The sequence below is a fragment of the Myotis brandtii genome, unplaced genomic scaffold (genome assembly GCF_000412655.1).
Source record: "Myotis brandtii unplaced genomic scaffold, ASM41265v1 scaffold182, whole genome shotgun sequence".
Taxonomy (NCBI): domain Eukaryota; kingdom Metazoa; phylum Chordata; class Mammalia; order Chiroptera; family Vespertilionidae; genus Myotis; species Myotis brandtii.
In genome coordinates, this window is record NW_005356751.1 from 3,144,290 (window position 1) to 3,163,343 (window position 19,054).

The 19,054-nt window shown below is 37.9% G+C and overlaps 1 protein-coding gene across 9 annotated transcripts in view; it reads left to right on the top strand.

Moving 5' to 3' along the window:
* ATP8B4 (ATPase, class I, type 8B, member 4) overlaps nt 1-19,054 on the top strand; it is a 227,820-nt gene that overhangs the window by 172,617 nt on the left and 36,149 nt on the right. For all 9 annotated transcript variants that reach the window (XM_014537818.1, XM_014537819.1, XM_014537816.1 and 6 more), the window contains 4 exons: nt 295-400; nt 10,944-11,091; nt 14,088-14,271; nt 14,803-15,026. In XM_014537818.1, the coding sequence (XP_014393304.1) occupies nt 295-400; nt 10,944-11,091; nt 14,088-14,271; nt 14,803-15,026 (662 nt within the window). The remainder of the gene's footprint in view (nt 1-294; nt 401-10,943; nt 11,092-14,087; nt 14,272-14,802; nt 15,027-19,054) is intronic.

Here is a 19,054-nt window from a genome sequence, read left to right on the forward strand (position 1 = left end):
GCCAATTACCATGTTTCTCTTTTATTAGTGTAGATACTAGAGGCCTAGTGCACGAAATTCATGCACAAAAGGGTCCCTAGGCCTGGCCAGTGATCAGGGCCAATCAGGGCCTTCTGGCTGCCAGCCGGGGCCTCCCTTCATTCCGCGCCACCCCCTGGTTGTCAGCGCACGTCACAGCGAGTGATTGAACTCCTGGTCGAACTCCCGAAGGGACAATTTGTATATTAGGCTTTTATATATATAGACAGATTATCAAGTAATGTTCTAACTGAAGTAGGCTTTATTTTGTATCAGAAACTGCCATCAACATTGGCTATGCCTGCAACATGCTGACTGATGACATGAATGAAGTGTTCATTATAGCAGGGAACACCGCAATGGAAGTCAGAGAAGAACTCAGGTAAGTGTTAAAGGAAGAAGGAAAGAGTGGAAAAGAGAGAGGAAAAGGGAAGATCAGGTAGTTGAAAAAGTGGAAAGACACTATAGTTACCCATGGTCTTCATTTAATATAGAGCTCTTTCTTCATGTTTCCTAAAATTCTATTCATTTTGGTCACAAACTAAGATAAGTTTGATATTAGTAGTGCGTTAATATCTTCAAGCCTCCAACATTTTCCAAGTATTTTTAATTTAATTTAATTTAACTTTTTTGTTAATCCTCATCCAAGGATTTTTTCCATTGATTTTTAGAGAGAGTGAAAGTGAAGCAGGGATTGGGAGGGAGACACATAGAGAAACATCAATGTGAGAAAGACACATTGATTGGTTGCCTCCTGAAAGTTCCCTGACTGGGACTGGGGATCAAGCCTGCAAGTGAGGTATGTGCCCTTGACAGGAATTGAACCCACAACCCTCCAGGCCAATGCTCTATCCACTGAGCCAAACTGGACAGGGTTCCCAAGTATTTTTAGAAAATAATTTTCAATCATTTACATTGTTAGCCTTTAAAAGTATGCATTGGCGATTCACCTGTCAACTCTACATGATAATGAGTGATCAGTTTTACTGAGGGCACTTGTTAAAATACCAATTCTCTAGCTTTAAAATTAAGATTATTAAGAATTTAGATGGGCATAGGACTTTGTATTTTAATAAGCACCTAGATGAAGCTTATGGTTAGATAAACTTGGAGATGGTGTGTAAAGTTGGGTAGTCTTTCAAGAAAGTAGACATTTTGATATAGCTGCTATTGAAATAGCATACTGTGCACCTGTGTAACCACCACATAAGACCAGAAAATGTATAAGTGGTGAAATTGAAGGTAAGAGTGGACAAACATTAAATTTTGAGAAATAGTATTTCTTATTTGTCAATTTATTTTTTGTTACTTTATTTGAAGAACATTTTATAAGTCTGCATAATTATTTTCCTAGCACTTCAAAAATGCTGTCCTATAACAATTTTTGTTTGTTGATGCTTATAGTAGCTTCTCTAAGTTCAACCCATTTTGAGTCTGACTAAATAGATTGTTGGCTTGGAGGCAAACTGCTTGCTGCTTGTTGTACTCTAGAGGGGGGCCTAACCTTCCCTCCATGGGACTGTGGTGCACTATGGGTTTCCTTAAGGTGTCTCCTCCATTAAACTTTTGTTCCTGAACCTTAGAAAGAAACGAAGTCTCAACCGTTAGCACCACTAACTAATATTTCTAAATCAAACCTCTCAACTTCTTCTACACTGCCTTTTCCCACCATAGGAAACTGCTATGTCATGCTTGTTGGAAGCTATGTCTTTGCCAAATAAAAATTGGGAAATCTAATTATTATTGATATAATTTTATTATTATTATTTCTATAACTTTAATGATAGATCCCATAGAGTCTATTGAAGAAATATTGGTGATTTGCTTGATAATTAATAATTAAAATTTTTTTATTTGGGGGGATTTTATCTCTTGCTGAAGGAAAATAGATGTGAGCATATCCAGAGTCTAATGAGCCTACTGCTAAATGCTTTGAGACTATGCCTGGGACACTATTGTTAGTAGTATTCATGTATTACCTCATTTTATTCTCAAAGCAACCCAATGGAGACATTATCATTATCCCTGTTTACAGATTAGGAGGCTGAGACACAGGGCAATATGCCCAAGGTTCCACAACTAGTCAGTGGTTCAGCAGGGATTTGAAGCTAGGCAGTGTGACCCCAGATCCTATGCACCAAATTACTTGCTATGTTTCTCCCTAAAAACACCTTAGATGTATTCTTACTCCTTTAAAAAATTAATATAAAAAATGTAGTTGCTGAGGCACCTTATTGCTTCACTTGTGTTCAGACACTAGATGAGCAATTAGGTGAGAATAAATTTCAGGGAAAGACTGCAGATGTACTAGTAAGAGGAAGAGCACAAACTGCCTGTTCACTGGAGCCTAGTTAACATCTCCGCTCCATGCTCACCTGCTGGCCGAGTGACTTTGATATGCTGTTCAATCTCTCTTTGCTTGGTTTCTTCATTTGAAAAATAGGAAAATATACAAATATGTACCCTAATAGATTATTTTATTTTGAGGATTAAGTGAGTCAAGAATTTAAAACTTTGCTGCCACTAATTAACATCCTTCTTGCCCTCCCCACTCTCTCCACTTCCTTCATTCCTCCTTCCCTCTTTCCTTCAGCCATTGTTCCCAATCTTTCCAGCGACAAGCACTGCTCTTATTATTATTTTCCCAATAGACTCTCTGGAGTCTGTCATTAAAATTATATAAATAATAATAAAATTATGTCAGTAACAATTAATTAGATTTCCCAATTTTTATTTGGCAAAGACATAGGCAATCTCCAGTCATAACTTCTAACCAGCATGATATAGCAGTTTTCTAGACCAGGTTGATGTCATGATAGCCAAATATAACACAAAACTTAAAAAAAATTAGAGATTCTATGCAATCTTATCATAGAAAATCTATATTTTTTATGAACCTTTCTAAGATATTGAAAACGCTGATCTTTATCACAACTTTTATGGGCCCTCTTCCTCCCTTGGTTACACTGGATAATGATATTGTGGGTTGCTGAACTAGCACACATAAAGGAATAGAAACATGAAAGAAGTCATGTTATTTTTCAGGAGCAATATTCCAAGTTGTAGCTAGAATGTTTCACACCTAAGGGTGGAAACATCTTTTCAGAGATGGATTGATGATAGCTTGATTGATAAGCAAAAGTGATTAGACTTTATCCTGAAGGTATTGTATACAATACCTGAAAGTATTGGATAAATGTGAATGGTCTCTAAACAGAAGGGTGACAAACCTGATTTTGCATTTTAGAAATAACATTCTAGTGACAGGATCGATTATGTTTGCTGAGAAAATGAATGATGCATCAAGAGGCTGTTGGAATACTCAAGCTTAAAGATGATGAGGGTTGAATTAAGGCAGTGAGGTTGTAACGTGGGGAAAGTACTTTGGAGGTAGAATGAATAGGACTTAGAATTCAATTCCATGTGAAGAGGAGTAGAAGGATGCTCTGTCGTTTCTAGCTGTCTGACTTCTTAGTCCAGAATACATTCAGGTGTGTAAGAACAGAAACTTATTAAATTTTCTAAAACTGAACTTGAATCTCTTTGCTGCTTGATGACAATACAATTAAACTGGGCACTTTTGGGTAACTTTAGTTCAAGTGTAGGATGCACAGTTGCCTTACCTGCCATTGACCTTATAGACCCTGCTGGTATTTAGCATTTCCTTACTTCTGTGTCCCTATTTGGTCTCTGGTCTCTTGAGGTTGCTGGCTGTCTCTCTTGGCTGACTTCCACATCCTCCTGCGAGTGGCTTCCTGACCTGTGTCCTAGAAGATTTGTGCTCTCACATGGCTGCCTCTGTTCCTGAAATAACTTTACTATCCTCCATGTCACTCAATCTCAGTGAAAACTATTCCGTCCTCAGATTCCCAAAAACTTATCTGAGGGTTCCATTACCCACATGGTTCCAACCACTAGTAGTGCAGGATGTGGGTCAACACCCAGGTATCTTTTAGTGACTCATCAGCATCTAAGCTCCTCTTTAAATTCCTTTTCCTGTAGGCTGGATGGGAGATGGAAAAAAGAGGTCATTTCTTTCTAATCGCCAACAGTTTATGCCTATTTTGCTTTAAGGATTAATCTCATGAGACTTAAAGAAACTTTTTTCTTCCCTCTTAAAAAGCCCAATTAGTAAAATTCCAGATTGATGGAATTCAGAATGACAATGCTACTATAAGTATCAAGAGCCTATTTTGGTACTCAAAAAGCAAGATCTTTTTAAAAAAATTTTTAAATCATTTAAAAAATTTTTCAATTACAGTTCACATACATTATTATATTTGTTTCAGATGTACCCCCAGTGATTAGACATTGTGTGACTTACTAAGTGATCATCCCAGTAAATCTCACACCCATCTGACACCATACATAATTATTAGAATATTATTGACTATATTCCCCATGCTGTTTTTTACGTCCCCATGACTATTCTGAAACAACCAATTTGTACTTCTTAATCCCTTCACCTTTTCTACCTATCTCCACAAGCCTTCTCCCATCTGGCAGCCATCAAAATTTTCTCTATCTTTATGAGTCTGTTTTTGTTTGTTCATTTATTTTGATTTTTGGATTCAATTGTTAATAGATATGTATTTATTTCCATTTTATTTTTTACAGTTTTTATCTTTTTTTCTTCTTCTTAGAGAAGACTCTAATATTTCATGTAATTCTGGTTTGGTGGTGATAAACTCCTTTAGCAAAAAGCAAGATCTTGACTTTTTTGTTTTCTCTATATTTGGTTCTGTCGAATCTCCCCAAGGCAAGGTATGTTTCTGAGGAAACAAAGAAGGTCACCTATGGTAGTGGTGGTGCTTGCAGAAGGGGTGGGGAATCAAGGTTAATATCTCAAAATTTTATTCAGCTACATGTGGTTGACTAAGTAGATGACATAACTTGTTATGTGGAGAGATTGTAGAGAAATATGAATTCTTACATATTGTTGTTGGGAGTGTAAATTGGTAGAAACTTTCTAGAGGGAAAACTTGTAATATATTTCAAAATTACACATATGCACATTTATTATTATTATTATTATTTTTTTAAATCCTCACCTAAGGATATATTTTCCATTGATCTTTAGAGAGAGAGTGGAAGGGAGGGAGGAGGTGGAGAGAGAAGCATTGATGTAAGAGAGACACAGTGAATGGCTGCCTCTCATATGGGCCCCAACTGGGGCCAGGGATCAACCCTGAAACCATGGTATGTGCCCTTGACTGGGAATTGAACCCGAGACCTTTGGTCCACGGCGGATGCTCTAACCACTGAGAAACTGTACCAGGGCTCACATATGCACATTTTTTACCCAAGGATTTCTATTTCTAGGAATTGCCTTTAAGAAAATAAATGGACAAATATATGCGTACATATATAGAAATATTCATTGCTGCATCAGTTATGATAATGGGATATTAGAAATTGCTCAAATACCCAGCCACAGGGATTTTGTTAATTGCCTGCTATATACCTACAATGGAATTCTATGTAGTCATTAAAAATGGTTATTTATTTGTTGACATTGGAAGATATCCATGATATAGTTAAATAAAAGATGAGATCACGAAACATCATACAAAGTATAATCCTTTTTTAAAATAAAAAGCATGTATGTTTATGTGTACAGGGGTGGGTAAAAGTAGGTTTACAGTTGGGAGTACATGAAAGTTTATTCTTGTACTAGAGGCCCGGTGTATGAAATTCGTGCATGGGGGCGAGGGGGAGGGGGATGTCCCTCAGCCTGGCCTGCACACTCTCCAATCCAGGGCCCTTAGACATCCCTCTCGCAATCCAGGACCACTGGCTCCTAACTGCTCGCCTGCCTGCCTGCCTGCCTGCCTGATCCCCCCCAACCACCTCTGCCTGCCTACCTGATTGCCCCTAACCACCTCTGCCTGCTGGCCTGATTGCCTCCTAACTGCTCCTCTGTTGGCCTGATCACCCTCTAACTGCTCCCTGCTGACCTGATCACACCCTAACTGCCCTCCCCTGCCAGCCTGATTTCCCCCTAACTGCCTCTGCCTAGGCTCCTGCCACCATGGCTTTGTCCAGAAGGACGTCTGGAAGATGTCTGGAAGATGTCTGGTCTAATTAGCATATTACCCTTTTATTAGTATAGATTATTATTCACTAAGTATTGTATTATTTTCCATATGAATAACTGTAAGCCTACTTTTACCCACCCCTGTATATGTATAAACACTATATATCTATATCCATATCTGTCCACCTACCTACCTATTAAGCTCTAGAGGACATATACAAAGTTGATAGTTCTCAGTGATGGATCAGATGGATCATGTTTGCTTTCTTCTTTATGGCTCTTTGTATCATCTGAAGTTAAAATAGTATTCATACAATACTTTTACAATTAGGAAAAAAACAAAAAATTTATCTCCATTTTTTAATGAGAAAAAATATTTAGAGGGAAAAAGGAAATAATTTCTATCTAGACTAATTATTTCAGGATCCTTGAGGCCATGTTGTTTAACTGACTGGCAAATAATGTTTATTTCAGCCCAAACTTGGAGCTCACCCCATTTTTAGAGTCTAAGATAGAGAGGTAATGCATAGCAGAAAATTCTACATCCATTTATAATATTCATTTTCTTAATATTATGATGGGGGGGAAGAACATCTAAGAAAAATTATTGCTAAAGATGCTCTCTATAATTCCAATCTTGGTTACTTATATCAAAGCCCATAGTTCTGGGGATAAAATATTGAAATCATAAATTTACACCATTAACTTTTCTTGTTTTATGCTTTTGAGTTCAGTGGGAGTTCATGTAAAAACCAAACAAAAAAAGTATATCAAAAGAACAGGATCTAAGTGGTAGTAGCTATTCAGAAGAAATGACCTAAATGCTTATATTTAAACCTGTCAAATGTATTTAGATTATTTTATAAACATGGATATGTAATTTTCATGCATATCATGCATATGGCTTGTTTCAAATTTAGTGTCATGAAATCATTTGAGACACTTTGAGTCCTTTGTTAACTTTACTGCCATAGCTGCTTTAGTAGTGAGGGCATGCCCAGAAATCTACAATTAAATTCTGCTATGGTTTCTCAGAAGATTACTGCACTGATTATATTGCACCAATATATATGTCTTCTGCCCTAAAGAAAATAGACTAGAATGTAATTTTGCTTGGGCTGACAGGCAAACTCATTCCATGTTTCATTTTTGTTGCATGTATCACATGCTTTATTGTTAGAACAATTCATGTCTTATAACTAATTAAACCATGAAATAACTCTACTGCTTCTGAGAAGTATACCAGTGATATACTTTCCTCCTTAATAAAAAAAAAAAATACAGCTACTTGGTGGAAAGCTATTTGTTTGAGCGAGCAGGATTCATAAATGCAAATAACTCCAGGGCCAGAAAGGTAACATTACCTGCATGATCTGGGCTATAAGACATTAGGGAGGGGTGGGGGCCTTTGGAAAGGCGAACATCATCTTGTCCATAAACTCATACAGATTTTTTAAAAACACTATGCAGGCCAAACAAAATGCATCTTGCTCCTAATCCCCAAATGCTAGTCACCCAAGCTAACTGTATTTAGTCATTTAAATTTCTATCATAAATGGTAAAACTTCAGAGAAATAAGTAATTTTGGAGATCTTCTAGTACATACGTGTATAGCTGCCCAAGTTTTCATAGCTGTTATCATCTAGTCTGATTAGCTGGTACCATTCCCCCAGTTTCTAATAAAGAAACCAGTTTCTAAACTGGTTCAGGGCTTTAATGTCTTCTGGTCACACAGGTAGTAAGGGATGGAACTAAGGCTTGAAATAAAAATTTCGTGTACTTTCTCCCTTCCTGTTGGCAGGGTAGTCCGTGAATTGCTCCTCTGTCACTGTGTCTTGGCCCAACCTAGAAACAGCCTGCAGCCTGTGGCAGACTCTATAGTAAACTTATTTGGCATGGCAAATCAAGAGCTAGGAATTTGAAGACCTGGGTTGTAGCCTGAGATTGTAATTGACTAATCAAGTGGCTAGATGTCAGAGGCAAACCTCAGGCCTGAACCTGTAACAAAACAAAAAAATGGAAGTTTGGTTGCTTGGTGTAACAAAAGCCAAATTCCCGAGGCAGGTGCTGGTGCAAAAGGAAAGCTATTTATTTCAGGAGCCATAGGACCTGGGAGAGGGGCGGACTCGCCTCTCAAAGACCCAATCTCTTTTTCTGCTGAAGACCAAGGATCTTATAGGTATAGGGAGGGGAGGGATTTTTTCTATCCAATTACCTCGCTAGATTTTGGTAGCCTTGGAGCCCTATCCACTCATATGTCTAGTTTTTGGCGCATTCAGTGTAACAACCTTCCCCTCTATCATCTTGGCCAATGGGGGACACTTTCCGGCACTCCAACTGACTCTGTAAAGTAACAAACCCAGGTCTTCAGGTTCCAAGCCCAATGCTCTTATATCAAGGTCAAGATTGTCTTCTTTTAAGCATGAAATCATGATATCAATCCATTTCCTAACAGGTCCTTTTAATGTTTGAATATAGGGTGTCTTAAGAGGACTGACAGAAGGACTATTTTCCCTACCATCTCTTTTCTTTATAGGTTGCATACCAGCCGACATGGGCCTCACTGGGCTTTGCTGTGTTTGTAGTGGCATGGGGCTGCGAATGCTGCGGTTGCTTCAATCATTAATGCATTTCTGCATGCCAACATTGTAATAGACTGCCCTTCATTACGAAGCCTGGAAAAAGGCATTCTTTTGTTTTAGCATGTGTTATTTGTATTCTGTGGTTAAGCATTGTGTGTTATGCCTGCAAAAAATATAGTGCATATTCTTTGAAGGGAGTTATGTGTAGCTTTTGCTCTTCTAATAAATTGTTTTTGCAAGAGCCAGCTGGTATTTGAAGAGATGTTCCAGGAAGAAAAAGAAATGACAACTATAGGACATGGGCAAAGGTCTGAAAATGCACAAGCCCGATCTGGTGAGGAGGGTTGTCCTGTACGGAGGGAGTGCAGAGGGAATGGAAACAGAGCTAGGAAAACTGTCCTTTGTCTGCCTGGAAAAGGTTCTTGTGAGATGTTAGGAAGACAATTTAGGGGGAAAAATACTAAGTAAATAAAATTTCAGCCAATACTTTTATGAACTTCACCCTTCTTTGGAATGTTTTCATTCTCCTGAGGGAACACAGAGATTGAGTCATTTATACAGCGAGTGAGAACTTTACGAAAAAGGAAACCTCAGGGGATGTTTGCCCTTTGGTGCTTTCTTCGGACCCAATTTATGAGCTCTGCAACATTGTCAGGGAAATGATCATTTCTGAGGAACTCGTCTCTTTTGCTTTCTTCATTACACGGGACTATAAATTTCCATGACTGTGAGGAGGATTCCCTGACATGGTTATCTGATGCAAAAGTCTGTTCCTCCCACTTAAAACCATAACTTTTCATGACTGCTCTCCCTCCCCTCCTCACCTTAACTCCTTAAATTTCACACATAGCACTCTGACATTATAAACCTTTTATTTTGATTCTGCAAACTGATTGCTAAATGCATGATATCATCCTTGGACCTAGGGCCATGTAACCTCTGGGTTGCTTGGGTTCCTAAATACAGGCTGTGGTTTGGGTCCTGGACAGCAGAAGGAGATGTTGAGCCAGAAGATAAGGGTTTTTTTTGTTTTGTTTTGTCTTGTTTTTTTTGTTTTTTAACTTAGTATGTAAATAATTAGTGTTACATTTTCAAATAGAGAGTTGCGGACTACAGTGATTGTTTTTGTACAGTGAACATACTCTTCTTTCAGGGGAGTCACCGCTGAAAACCATTTTATTAAACTTCTTCTGTGTAGGATGAACCTTTGGGGAACCACTTCATTTTGCTCTAAGCCAAAACATCCATTTTCTGGCCAGTCTCTCACTCCCCATTTTCTCATGGGCACTCATTTTGTATATGCAAGCTGTGGCCTGAAGTGTTGGTGGCTGGTGTTGACACTCATCTTCAGGGAGGGTCTGCTGAGTAGCTCCCTGTTGTGGTGAAAAGTTCAGTAATCATGTCAGCTTGCCCTGTGTTATTTCAAAACCTGTCATTCAAGGGTCTTCAGAGAAGAAATTTCCCTTTGTCTAAAAGCATCATCTTTCCATTTTCAAGAGAAAAGGAAAAGGCCACTTCTAAGGCTATTGAGTCTCCGTACAGTCTTCCTCTTAAACAGCAGAGATGGATGAGATGTGGACAGGATTATTCTACTGCTGATCAGGGCTAGGGCATTGAAGAGAGTTTCCATTTGGAATGGCCCTCTACCCTTTGGTGTCTATAGTGTCTTTCTCAGAAGATTTAGTCTATTGTTTGAGCTGATGGGTACAATTTTCACTTATAATAATCCATTATAATATAATGACTATGCCAATTCAATGAATGCTGTCATTTGTATTATTGTCAAATATATTGTCCTTAGAAGCCTGCTGTTTTAAGCTGGATTGTATTACATTGTTCTACAAATTGATTAATTCATTTACTACATAGATACCCTGGAATCCCTAAAAGATATTATGAATTTTCTTTAGTCTTTCCCTTTCATTATTTAACAATATCTCATGCCAGATCAGTGGTTCTTAAGTCCTTGAAATGCAGACAACCTTATATACCAAATTTATCATGAGCCCCTAGTTCAAGGCCAGATCAAGATGGTGATTTAGCTTTTAAGTAATTTAGAATGTTCAAGATGATTCTTTTTTATTTCATTATGTTTTCCTTCCTACTTCCTGGAATTTGGAAATTTGCTATGGTATCCCTATTACAAAGAATTATCAAGCTTGCTGTAACTGAATCTTGTGTCACAGCCTGTCTGAATAGCAGCAAAATGAATTTCCCTCTAGGCCAATCTCTTGTTAGAGTTAAAAGGTATGCTCTGTATACTTTGTTATAATTTGTTCTCCCCCCTACTCCCCCTTGCCTTTAAGGAAAGCAAAGGAAAATTTGTTTGGACAAAACAGAAGTTCTTCCAATGGCCATATAGTTTTTGAAAAAAAGCAGCAGCTGGAGCTGGACTCAATTGTAGAAGAAACCGTAACAGGAGATTATGCCTTAATCATAAATGGCCACAGTTTGGTGAGTTCACTTAAGGCTTTTGTTCTTTCTTTTTCTTCACCCCAATAATCGTCTCTTTTGTGTTGTCATAATTTCTTTTGTGTTTTCCAAACAAATGACACTAATGGAAACAAGCATACACTTGATTTCCTGTTTGTGAGGTAAAAGGAAACTTTTAATATACATTTTATGCATTATTGCTTGAATTACCACAGTAAAGGGAGGATCCAAAGAAATACCAAATTCACAGAATATCAATCTTGTCTAAGTGACTGTAGAGCATTTAGCAGTATTGTTTAAGTGCTTTCTGAGGGAGAATGTAACAGTTCGCTGTTATTTAATTAAAGTAATGCGACTGGATGAATGTATTGCAATTATTGCTCTTGCTAATGCTTGTGATTTGCAGAGTACAACCCGACCTTCATATAATTACCACTCCAAATTATTGCCATTAAGATACCTCTGGTGGCTTTTCTAAATAGCAGCACTTTACAGCAATGCCAAACAATTTACTTTGATTAGGAAATCTGGTTCTTGTCGTAATAGAATAAACTTGCATTGTACTTTTAATGTAGTTCAGGTTCCAAATCTTGAACAAATATCAAAACGCTCTTCTGAGTTTCTAATTTAGAAAACAAAAGCTGTGATTGCAGTCCAGCGAAGTTACCATTTCTATGCAAAATGAACTAATCTCACATTTTTCTTCCGCTTTGATGCTTTGATGACCCCTTATCTCTTTCGAACTTTGGAAAATAAGTGTATCTTCTTGTAGACATTTTCTTAGAGGACAAAAAAAGTTGGATCTGTATTTCCCCCCTGTGATCAGCTGTCTGTTAGCTCTGAGGGCTCAGCATTATCCAGCTGGATTCCAGACATAATGATGTGTTGCCTTCTACACCATGGAAAGTTACAGAGCTCAGCTGCAGGCCAAGCTCAGTTGAAAGTTTGTCCAGATGACACGGACTTCTCCCTTGCACAAATGAATAGCAACTGAAAATTATAAACCTGTCATCTTGGAGTTGGTAGTCTCCAAGCTGAATGGACCACCATATGGAAAGGGTCCCTAATGAGCTGCATTTTGACTTTCCCTCAGGCTCAAAGAAGCCACTGTGTGGTGGGTTAGAGTACTCAGGTGATAACATATACTATTCTGTCTCTGTCTCTAAATAAGCGGAAAAAGCTAAGATAGATCCTCTTCAAGAACCCCTTCAGCTTCAATGCCTGAAGCTTGTGAAACCATGAAATGTCATTTTTCATTTAAGGAGAACAGACCCTGTATCTGATAGTATGGTCAAAGCTTACAAAAACAAACACATTATAATTCCAGTTTGCTGAAATCTTGATGCTTTTCCAGGATGTAACTGGATCTTTCTTTCTTAGAGTTGGGGAGTCTAGGTTTTCATTTGTTGATAATAAAGGGGAAAAAAAGAGAGAAAGGGGGACCATTTTGGGCAAGACAGCCAGTTACATACTTTCTTTTTCAGAAAGGGCATTTATATTTGAGAGTGCTAACTCACAATTTCCCGTAGGAGTTATAGACCTTGACATGAGAATTATCTATTTCAGTACCTGTTTTTATAGCCATTTTCCCTTCTTTCTAGTCATTCCAGTCACATTTACTAAGCATGCCTAGGTCACAGTCCTAAAGCCCAAAGATAAGGATATAAATAGAACGTGGACCTTGCTTTAAAGATTGCCATCTGGTGGAACAACTAATCTCACAGTAATATGGCAAATACTATAAAGAGGAACAAACAGTGCTTTGAGAGCATAGAGACAGACACATTTAATTATTTGTGGGAAAATCAGGGAAGACTCCCTGGAGGAAGTGATATTTCCAGGTAGAGGAGACAGCAGTGCAAATATAAGGAAGAACCTGTAAAATTATGGAAATAAGCAACTTGGCATGATGGCAGTAAAGAGCAAACATAAAGCTAGTGGTAGAAGACAGAACTCAAAAGGAATATAGGGGCCAGTTGTGAGGGGCTGTGAATATCTTGTTAAAGATTCATTCAAAGATATGATGACTTAAAGTTTAGGTGGATTACTGTTTCCTCTTATTGTGTTTATTACAGCAAGATGTGTACAGCAAGATGTTTTCTAGAAAAAATTACACAGTTAATTGCAAAGGATTGAACTCTCTTTTTCAGTTATTTCTTGGCATATCTAAAGGCTGTTATGTATTTGGAGAAGAGAGAGGGTGGAAATGGTTGAGGAACTCTATCTGAGACACCACCTGTTTTTTGCACACCACCCTTTTGTGCAGGCCTCTCTTGATTTCATCACTATGTTCTTCAGTCTGATCTCCAGATTATCTACTTTTCATTAATCCATGCATTAACAACCACCACAACAAACACTAAATATACTAAACAGCAATGCAAAGGAAACAAAAATTCCATCATGAGAACAAAGCACCATTTTGTAATTATTATTTTTTTAATCTTCACCTGAGAATATTTTTTGCATGTTTTTTAGAGAGAGTAGAAGCGGGGAGAGAGAAACATCAATGTGACACATTGATTGGCTGCCTTCTGCCCACACCCTGGGCCAGGGATCCAACCTGCAACTCAGGTACATGCCCTTGACGAGGAATTAAACCCATGACCCTTTGGTCCACGGGCCAACCCTCTACCTATTGAGCAAAGCAGGCCAGGGCAGAAATCAGCATTTTGTAGTTCATTCTAAATTTGGTGAGATGGTGACTAGGTTCTGTCTTTGGATTTTCCTGATTTTTGGAGATTCTGGAACTTCTCTGGCATTTAATTGTGTCTCTCTCCTGCTCAAAATGATAATGTGTCAAAGGGGACATGCAGGGGTACTGTGTCTTTTATTTTAATTCTTAAATTTCTTGGCCTTTAGCAGAAGTTTAACACTCATTTCTTTATTGGCTGTTGTTACTTAACATAAATTTAACTGTTTAGAAAATGAATCCGTTGAAAAAGAAATCTGCTTCCCAAGTGATGCCTTTGATTTATTGCTTCTTGTTCTACTCTGTATTTTTTTTTAAATCATAGGCTCATGCCCTAGAAAGTGATGTCAAGAATGATCTCCTAGAACTTGCCTGCATGTGTAAGACTGTGGTGTGCTGCCGAGTCACGCCCCTCCAGAAAGCCCAAGTAGTAGAGCTGGTGAAGAAACACAGAAATGCTGTCACTTTGGCCATAGGCGATGGAGCCAATGATGTCAGCATGATCAAAAGTAAGAGAACATTTGCTCAGTGGGGCATGCTGCATACCTGAAGTCCTCAGGTTCAGCATTGGGCAATATGTGATGGAGATTCCAGTACAACTTCATTTTTCTCAGTGGTTCTAAAATGACTACTTTGGGTCCAATGAGTCCACCATTATTAGCATTCATAAAAAAAAAAACCCCACCTCCTTGTCTGTAATTAAGTCATTTGTGTATTTTTAGGCTAGAAAAGGACATTGGTACAGAGGAATGAAAACTGGTCCCACAGTCCCAACGCTTGGGTTGAGTCCCAGCTTTGCCACTTACACATTGTAAAACCTTGTGCAAGTTATTGAACTTTTCTGTGCCAATCTCCTCTTTTGTAAAACTAGGATAAATATCCATCATGAGTGGTTCATGAGATAATGTATGTGAAAATTATGAATGCCATAGCTGTAAGGTTCCTGTAAATAAATAATACCATAAAAGAGCAATGACAAGTTCCCCAGAGAGATGGTATCTTTGTTTGGAGAATGGCAGTGTTCTTTTTTTCCTTTGCAGGCGCTCACATTGGCATTGGAATCAGTGGCCAGGAGGGACTGCAGGCAGTCTTAGCCAGTGACTACTCCTTTGCACAGTTTCGATACCTCCAAAGGCTTCTCCTGGTTCACGGAAGGTGGTCCTATTTCCGAATGTGCAAATTCTTATGCTACTTCTTCTATAAGAATTTTGCATTCACATTTGTGCATTTCTGGTTTGGTTTCTTCTGTGGCTTCTCAGCCCAGGTAAAAAAAAAAGACTTTTTTTCCCCCTTTATAAGATTCCCTGGATTATAATTTACTATGCTTCATGGCTTTTACTAATAAATAGTGACACTGTGGTAATTATGTAATTGATAGTTGACTTGAACTTTAAACCCAAGAAGAATATATATTTAGCTGGGATTTTTATTTATTTTTCTCTTATTTACATAGCAACCAATGAGTACTCATTTCTTTACGTTTTTGAATGATGACAAGTAAGCTTGATATAAAGTTTTAATTCAGAAGTCTGAGAAAAAATAACAAGAAATGTTGAGGTATTTTTTGGAAAAATGATCATTCACCCAATACCTTGAATGTAAATATTTTAAATCAGGGAGAAGTAATTGATGCCCTGACATCAAGGATGCTTTTACAGCATTTCATTGGCTAAAAATTGCTGTATAGAGTATGTTGGTCAGAAAAATTAGCAAATTTATAAATTGGGATTCTATTTTTATATCCACTCATCTTCATTTTAAAGGATATTGCTTAACTCCAAATCTTGGATATAAGTAAAGTTTGATCCTGAGTGTCAATTGTGAAAAGTAAGGCCTATAGTATTTAAATGTACTTATGAATTAAAAACTACATTAGTATTTTAAACAACAACAAAAGAACAAGATTGTCCTTGAAAATGAACTGGTAGTTATAACTCTCAGAGATTTCTTCAATTATTCTTCCTTCCTCTTGGGTTTAATCACTGGTTTCAATGATATGCATGAAGCTGATATTTTTAATCATTTTATTTTAGAAAAATTGAGTATGAATTAAATCTTGGCATTTTATGTTATCTTAAATGGGCCAATGAAGATTAGCAAATTCTTTCTGCAATGAAAATAGATGTTATACATCTTTTTCTTTTTCTGAGAAGTTGAGATTTCTTAAAGTGAGGCACACCTATACCCATTCCTAATTTTCTCTTTTAAGGATAACATTCTCAGAACTAAAAGAAGTTTCTGTTGATTATTTTTGATAATCTGTAGGCAGTTGAAGTAAAGCAAAGTCTTGATTTTATCGCTACTTTGAGAAGGCATTGGGATAGGGATATTTACCTGCTTACAATTCCACTTTTGTCCAACAAAGACAGGTGTGGGAGTGTGAACTATGCCTTCCTAGGTGGGTGACTAAAAAGCAAGGCTGTTTGCTAAGCAGTATTTCTGAGAGATCCAGTTTTCATACTGCAAAGTTTTGACACTTTAGAAAAATTAAAAAATTATGAAAGGATGTCCTAATCCTCACATAGACCTCTGTGGACACAGACAAGTTGTTGATGATTTGGATGTACACATACACCAAGCTTGGATAGGTAGGTTTACTGCCAAAGTTGTGTTCATTAAATCTTTGAAGTCGAAATTTATGTTCCATGACTTGTAACCCCTACGTTTAGGTGATTTTCTGCTCTGCTTTTAAGATCTGATAAAATTGGTCAGAGTCAGATGTTAAGCAATTATTCTTTTGAAGTCTCTCGCCAATGTTCACATTTAAAAAGAGAACAGCAAGGAAAACAATAAGACATGTTTAAGCCAAAGACATGGTGAAACCCACTTGTCTCCAAAGACATGGTTAAACCCAGTTGTAAGACAGACCACCTGTCTACAATGAAGTTTCTCAAGTGTTTCAGTTGTAGATGGGCAGAGCCCCTAGCCAGGATCCCACTGCTGCAAGTAAGAATGGGATGCACCAAGAGTGAGATCTGAGTGTTGGTTGCTGTAAGCCCCACCCCCTTTTTCATCTCTGAGCCTCTGCAGATTTCCCCAGTGATTCCCACAGGGCAAGATTGGATTAGGCCACCCAGGAAGTGTCCTGCAGTGCGGGGAGAGCTAGGTGTCCACCTGGGCCTCTCTTTTCTCCACTGGAGAAACAATAGGCCCTGAGGGACCCTCTTGGTACAGTGCTGTGCCACCTGGGTGAGGGGCGACGCAGTCAGAGTGTAGCCCCTCTTCTTTCCTTTGGATGTGGTCCTTCTCTGTCTCTGTGGTCCTGGGTGGTGCTTCAGCCTCATCCCCCTGCTCTGGGATTTTCACAGTGGTGTCTTCTCTGTGGATAGTTGCCATTGGTCTTCTTGTGGGAGGAACTGATATTGGGAATGATCTATGTTGCCATCTTGATGGCATTATTCCTGAAGCCATTTTTTCCCAGAGACAATTTATAAGGCTTTTGCCGTTGGTATCTTAATGGGGATACGGCCTGCCTGGGATCTCTTTCTCTATTGCAGTATTTTTTGAATTTGGATTTCAAATCCAGTGAATATCGTTTGTTGTTGAAATTTTTAGGAGAAATTTTTTTTGTCTCTCCCTTTAGCTGGTACCAAGGTTGATGCAAGCATGTTTTCCTATAGTCCCTCTCTGCATGAAGATTTGTTTCTCCTTTATTCTCCCTTTGCTGCTTTTGCTTTATTAGATTCCATATGGTCTAATCTTGGCATCAGTAATGGTCTTTCTTACAATATATAGTGTCTTAGAGCGATGAAACTTGGTATTATTACTCAGACTCTCTTGGCACAGAGCCCTGTTTTTCTTCCCCCAAGTAACATGCATAATGTCCTGTAGAACAGGACCCACTTTGGGAAATTCTGGAACACATGTCCCTATGGCCACAGTTTCAAAATCTGACATAGCCCTGCTGTTTATCTTAGTTCCAATATTTTGGAAGCAGTAAGGTATATGAAGGACAAAATGATGCTAAGAATTCTTATCTCCAAAGAAACAAGCTATTTCTTTTTCTCCCTTTCAGAAACTTCCATTTTCTTTTTTTTTTCAAGAAAAAAAAAGACTTTAAGTATAATAATATTACCCAAACTGTACCAACATAGTATGATATCACAAAAGTTGTAGGAAATATTAAAAATCTGCAAATTACTTCTATTTATAGAATTACTTCTATTATATTTTACAATATTTTTTCTCTGGCTCTATATTTTTTCATCTGTTTATGTTGTTCATTATATTCCATAAATGAGTGAGATCATGTGATATTTACCTTTCTCCAACTGGCTTATTTTGCTTAGCATAATGCTCTTCAGGTCCATCCATGCTGTTGCAGATGGTGAGAGTTCCTTCTTTTTTACAGCAGTGTAGTATTGCATTGTGTAGCTGTATCACAGTTTTTTAATCCACTCATGCTTAAATGCTGATGGGCATTTAAGCTGTTTCCAAGTCTTAGCTATTGTAAATTGTGCTGCTATGAACAGAGGGGTGCATATATCCTTCCTGATTGGTGTTTCTGATTTCTTGGGATATATTCCTAGACGTGGAATTACTGGGTCAAACGGGAGTTCCATTTTTAATTTTTTGAGGAAACTCCATACTGTTTTCCACAATGGCTGCACCAGTCTGCATTCCCAGCAGCAGTGCATGAGGGTTCCTTTTTCTCCACATCCTCGCCAGTACTTGTGTTTGTTGATTTGTTGATGGTAGCCGTTCTGACAGGTGTGAGATGATACCTCATTGTCATTTTGATTTTCATCTCTTGGATGATTAGTGACTTTGAGCATGTTTTCATACGTCTCTGGGCCTTCTGTATGTCCTATTTTGAAAATTGTCTATTTAGGTCCTTTGCCCATTTTTTGATTGGATTGTTCATCTTACTTTTGTTAAGTTGTATGAGTTCCCTATAAATGTTGGAGATTAAGCCCTTATCAGAGATAACATTGGCAAATATGTTCTCCCATGCAGTGGGCTTTCTTGTTGTTTTGTTGATGGTTTCTTTTGGTGTGCAGAAGCTTTTTATTTTGATGTAGTCCCATTTGTTCATTTTCTCTTTATTTTCCAGTGCCCTAGGAGCTGTATCGGTGAAGAAATTGCTTCGGCATATGTCTGAAATTTTGTTGCCTTTAGATTCTTCTAGTATTTTTATGGTTTCCCGTCATACATTTAAGTCCTTTATCCATTTTGAGTTTATTTTTGTGTATGGTGTAAGTTGGTGGTCTAGTTTCATTTTTTTGCATGTATCTGTCCAATTTTCCCAACACCATTTATTGAAGAGACTATCTTGACTCCATTGTATGTTCT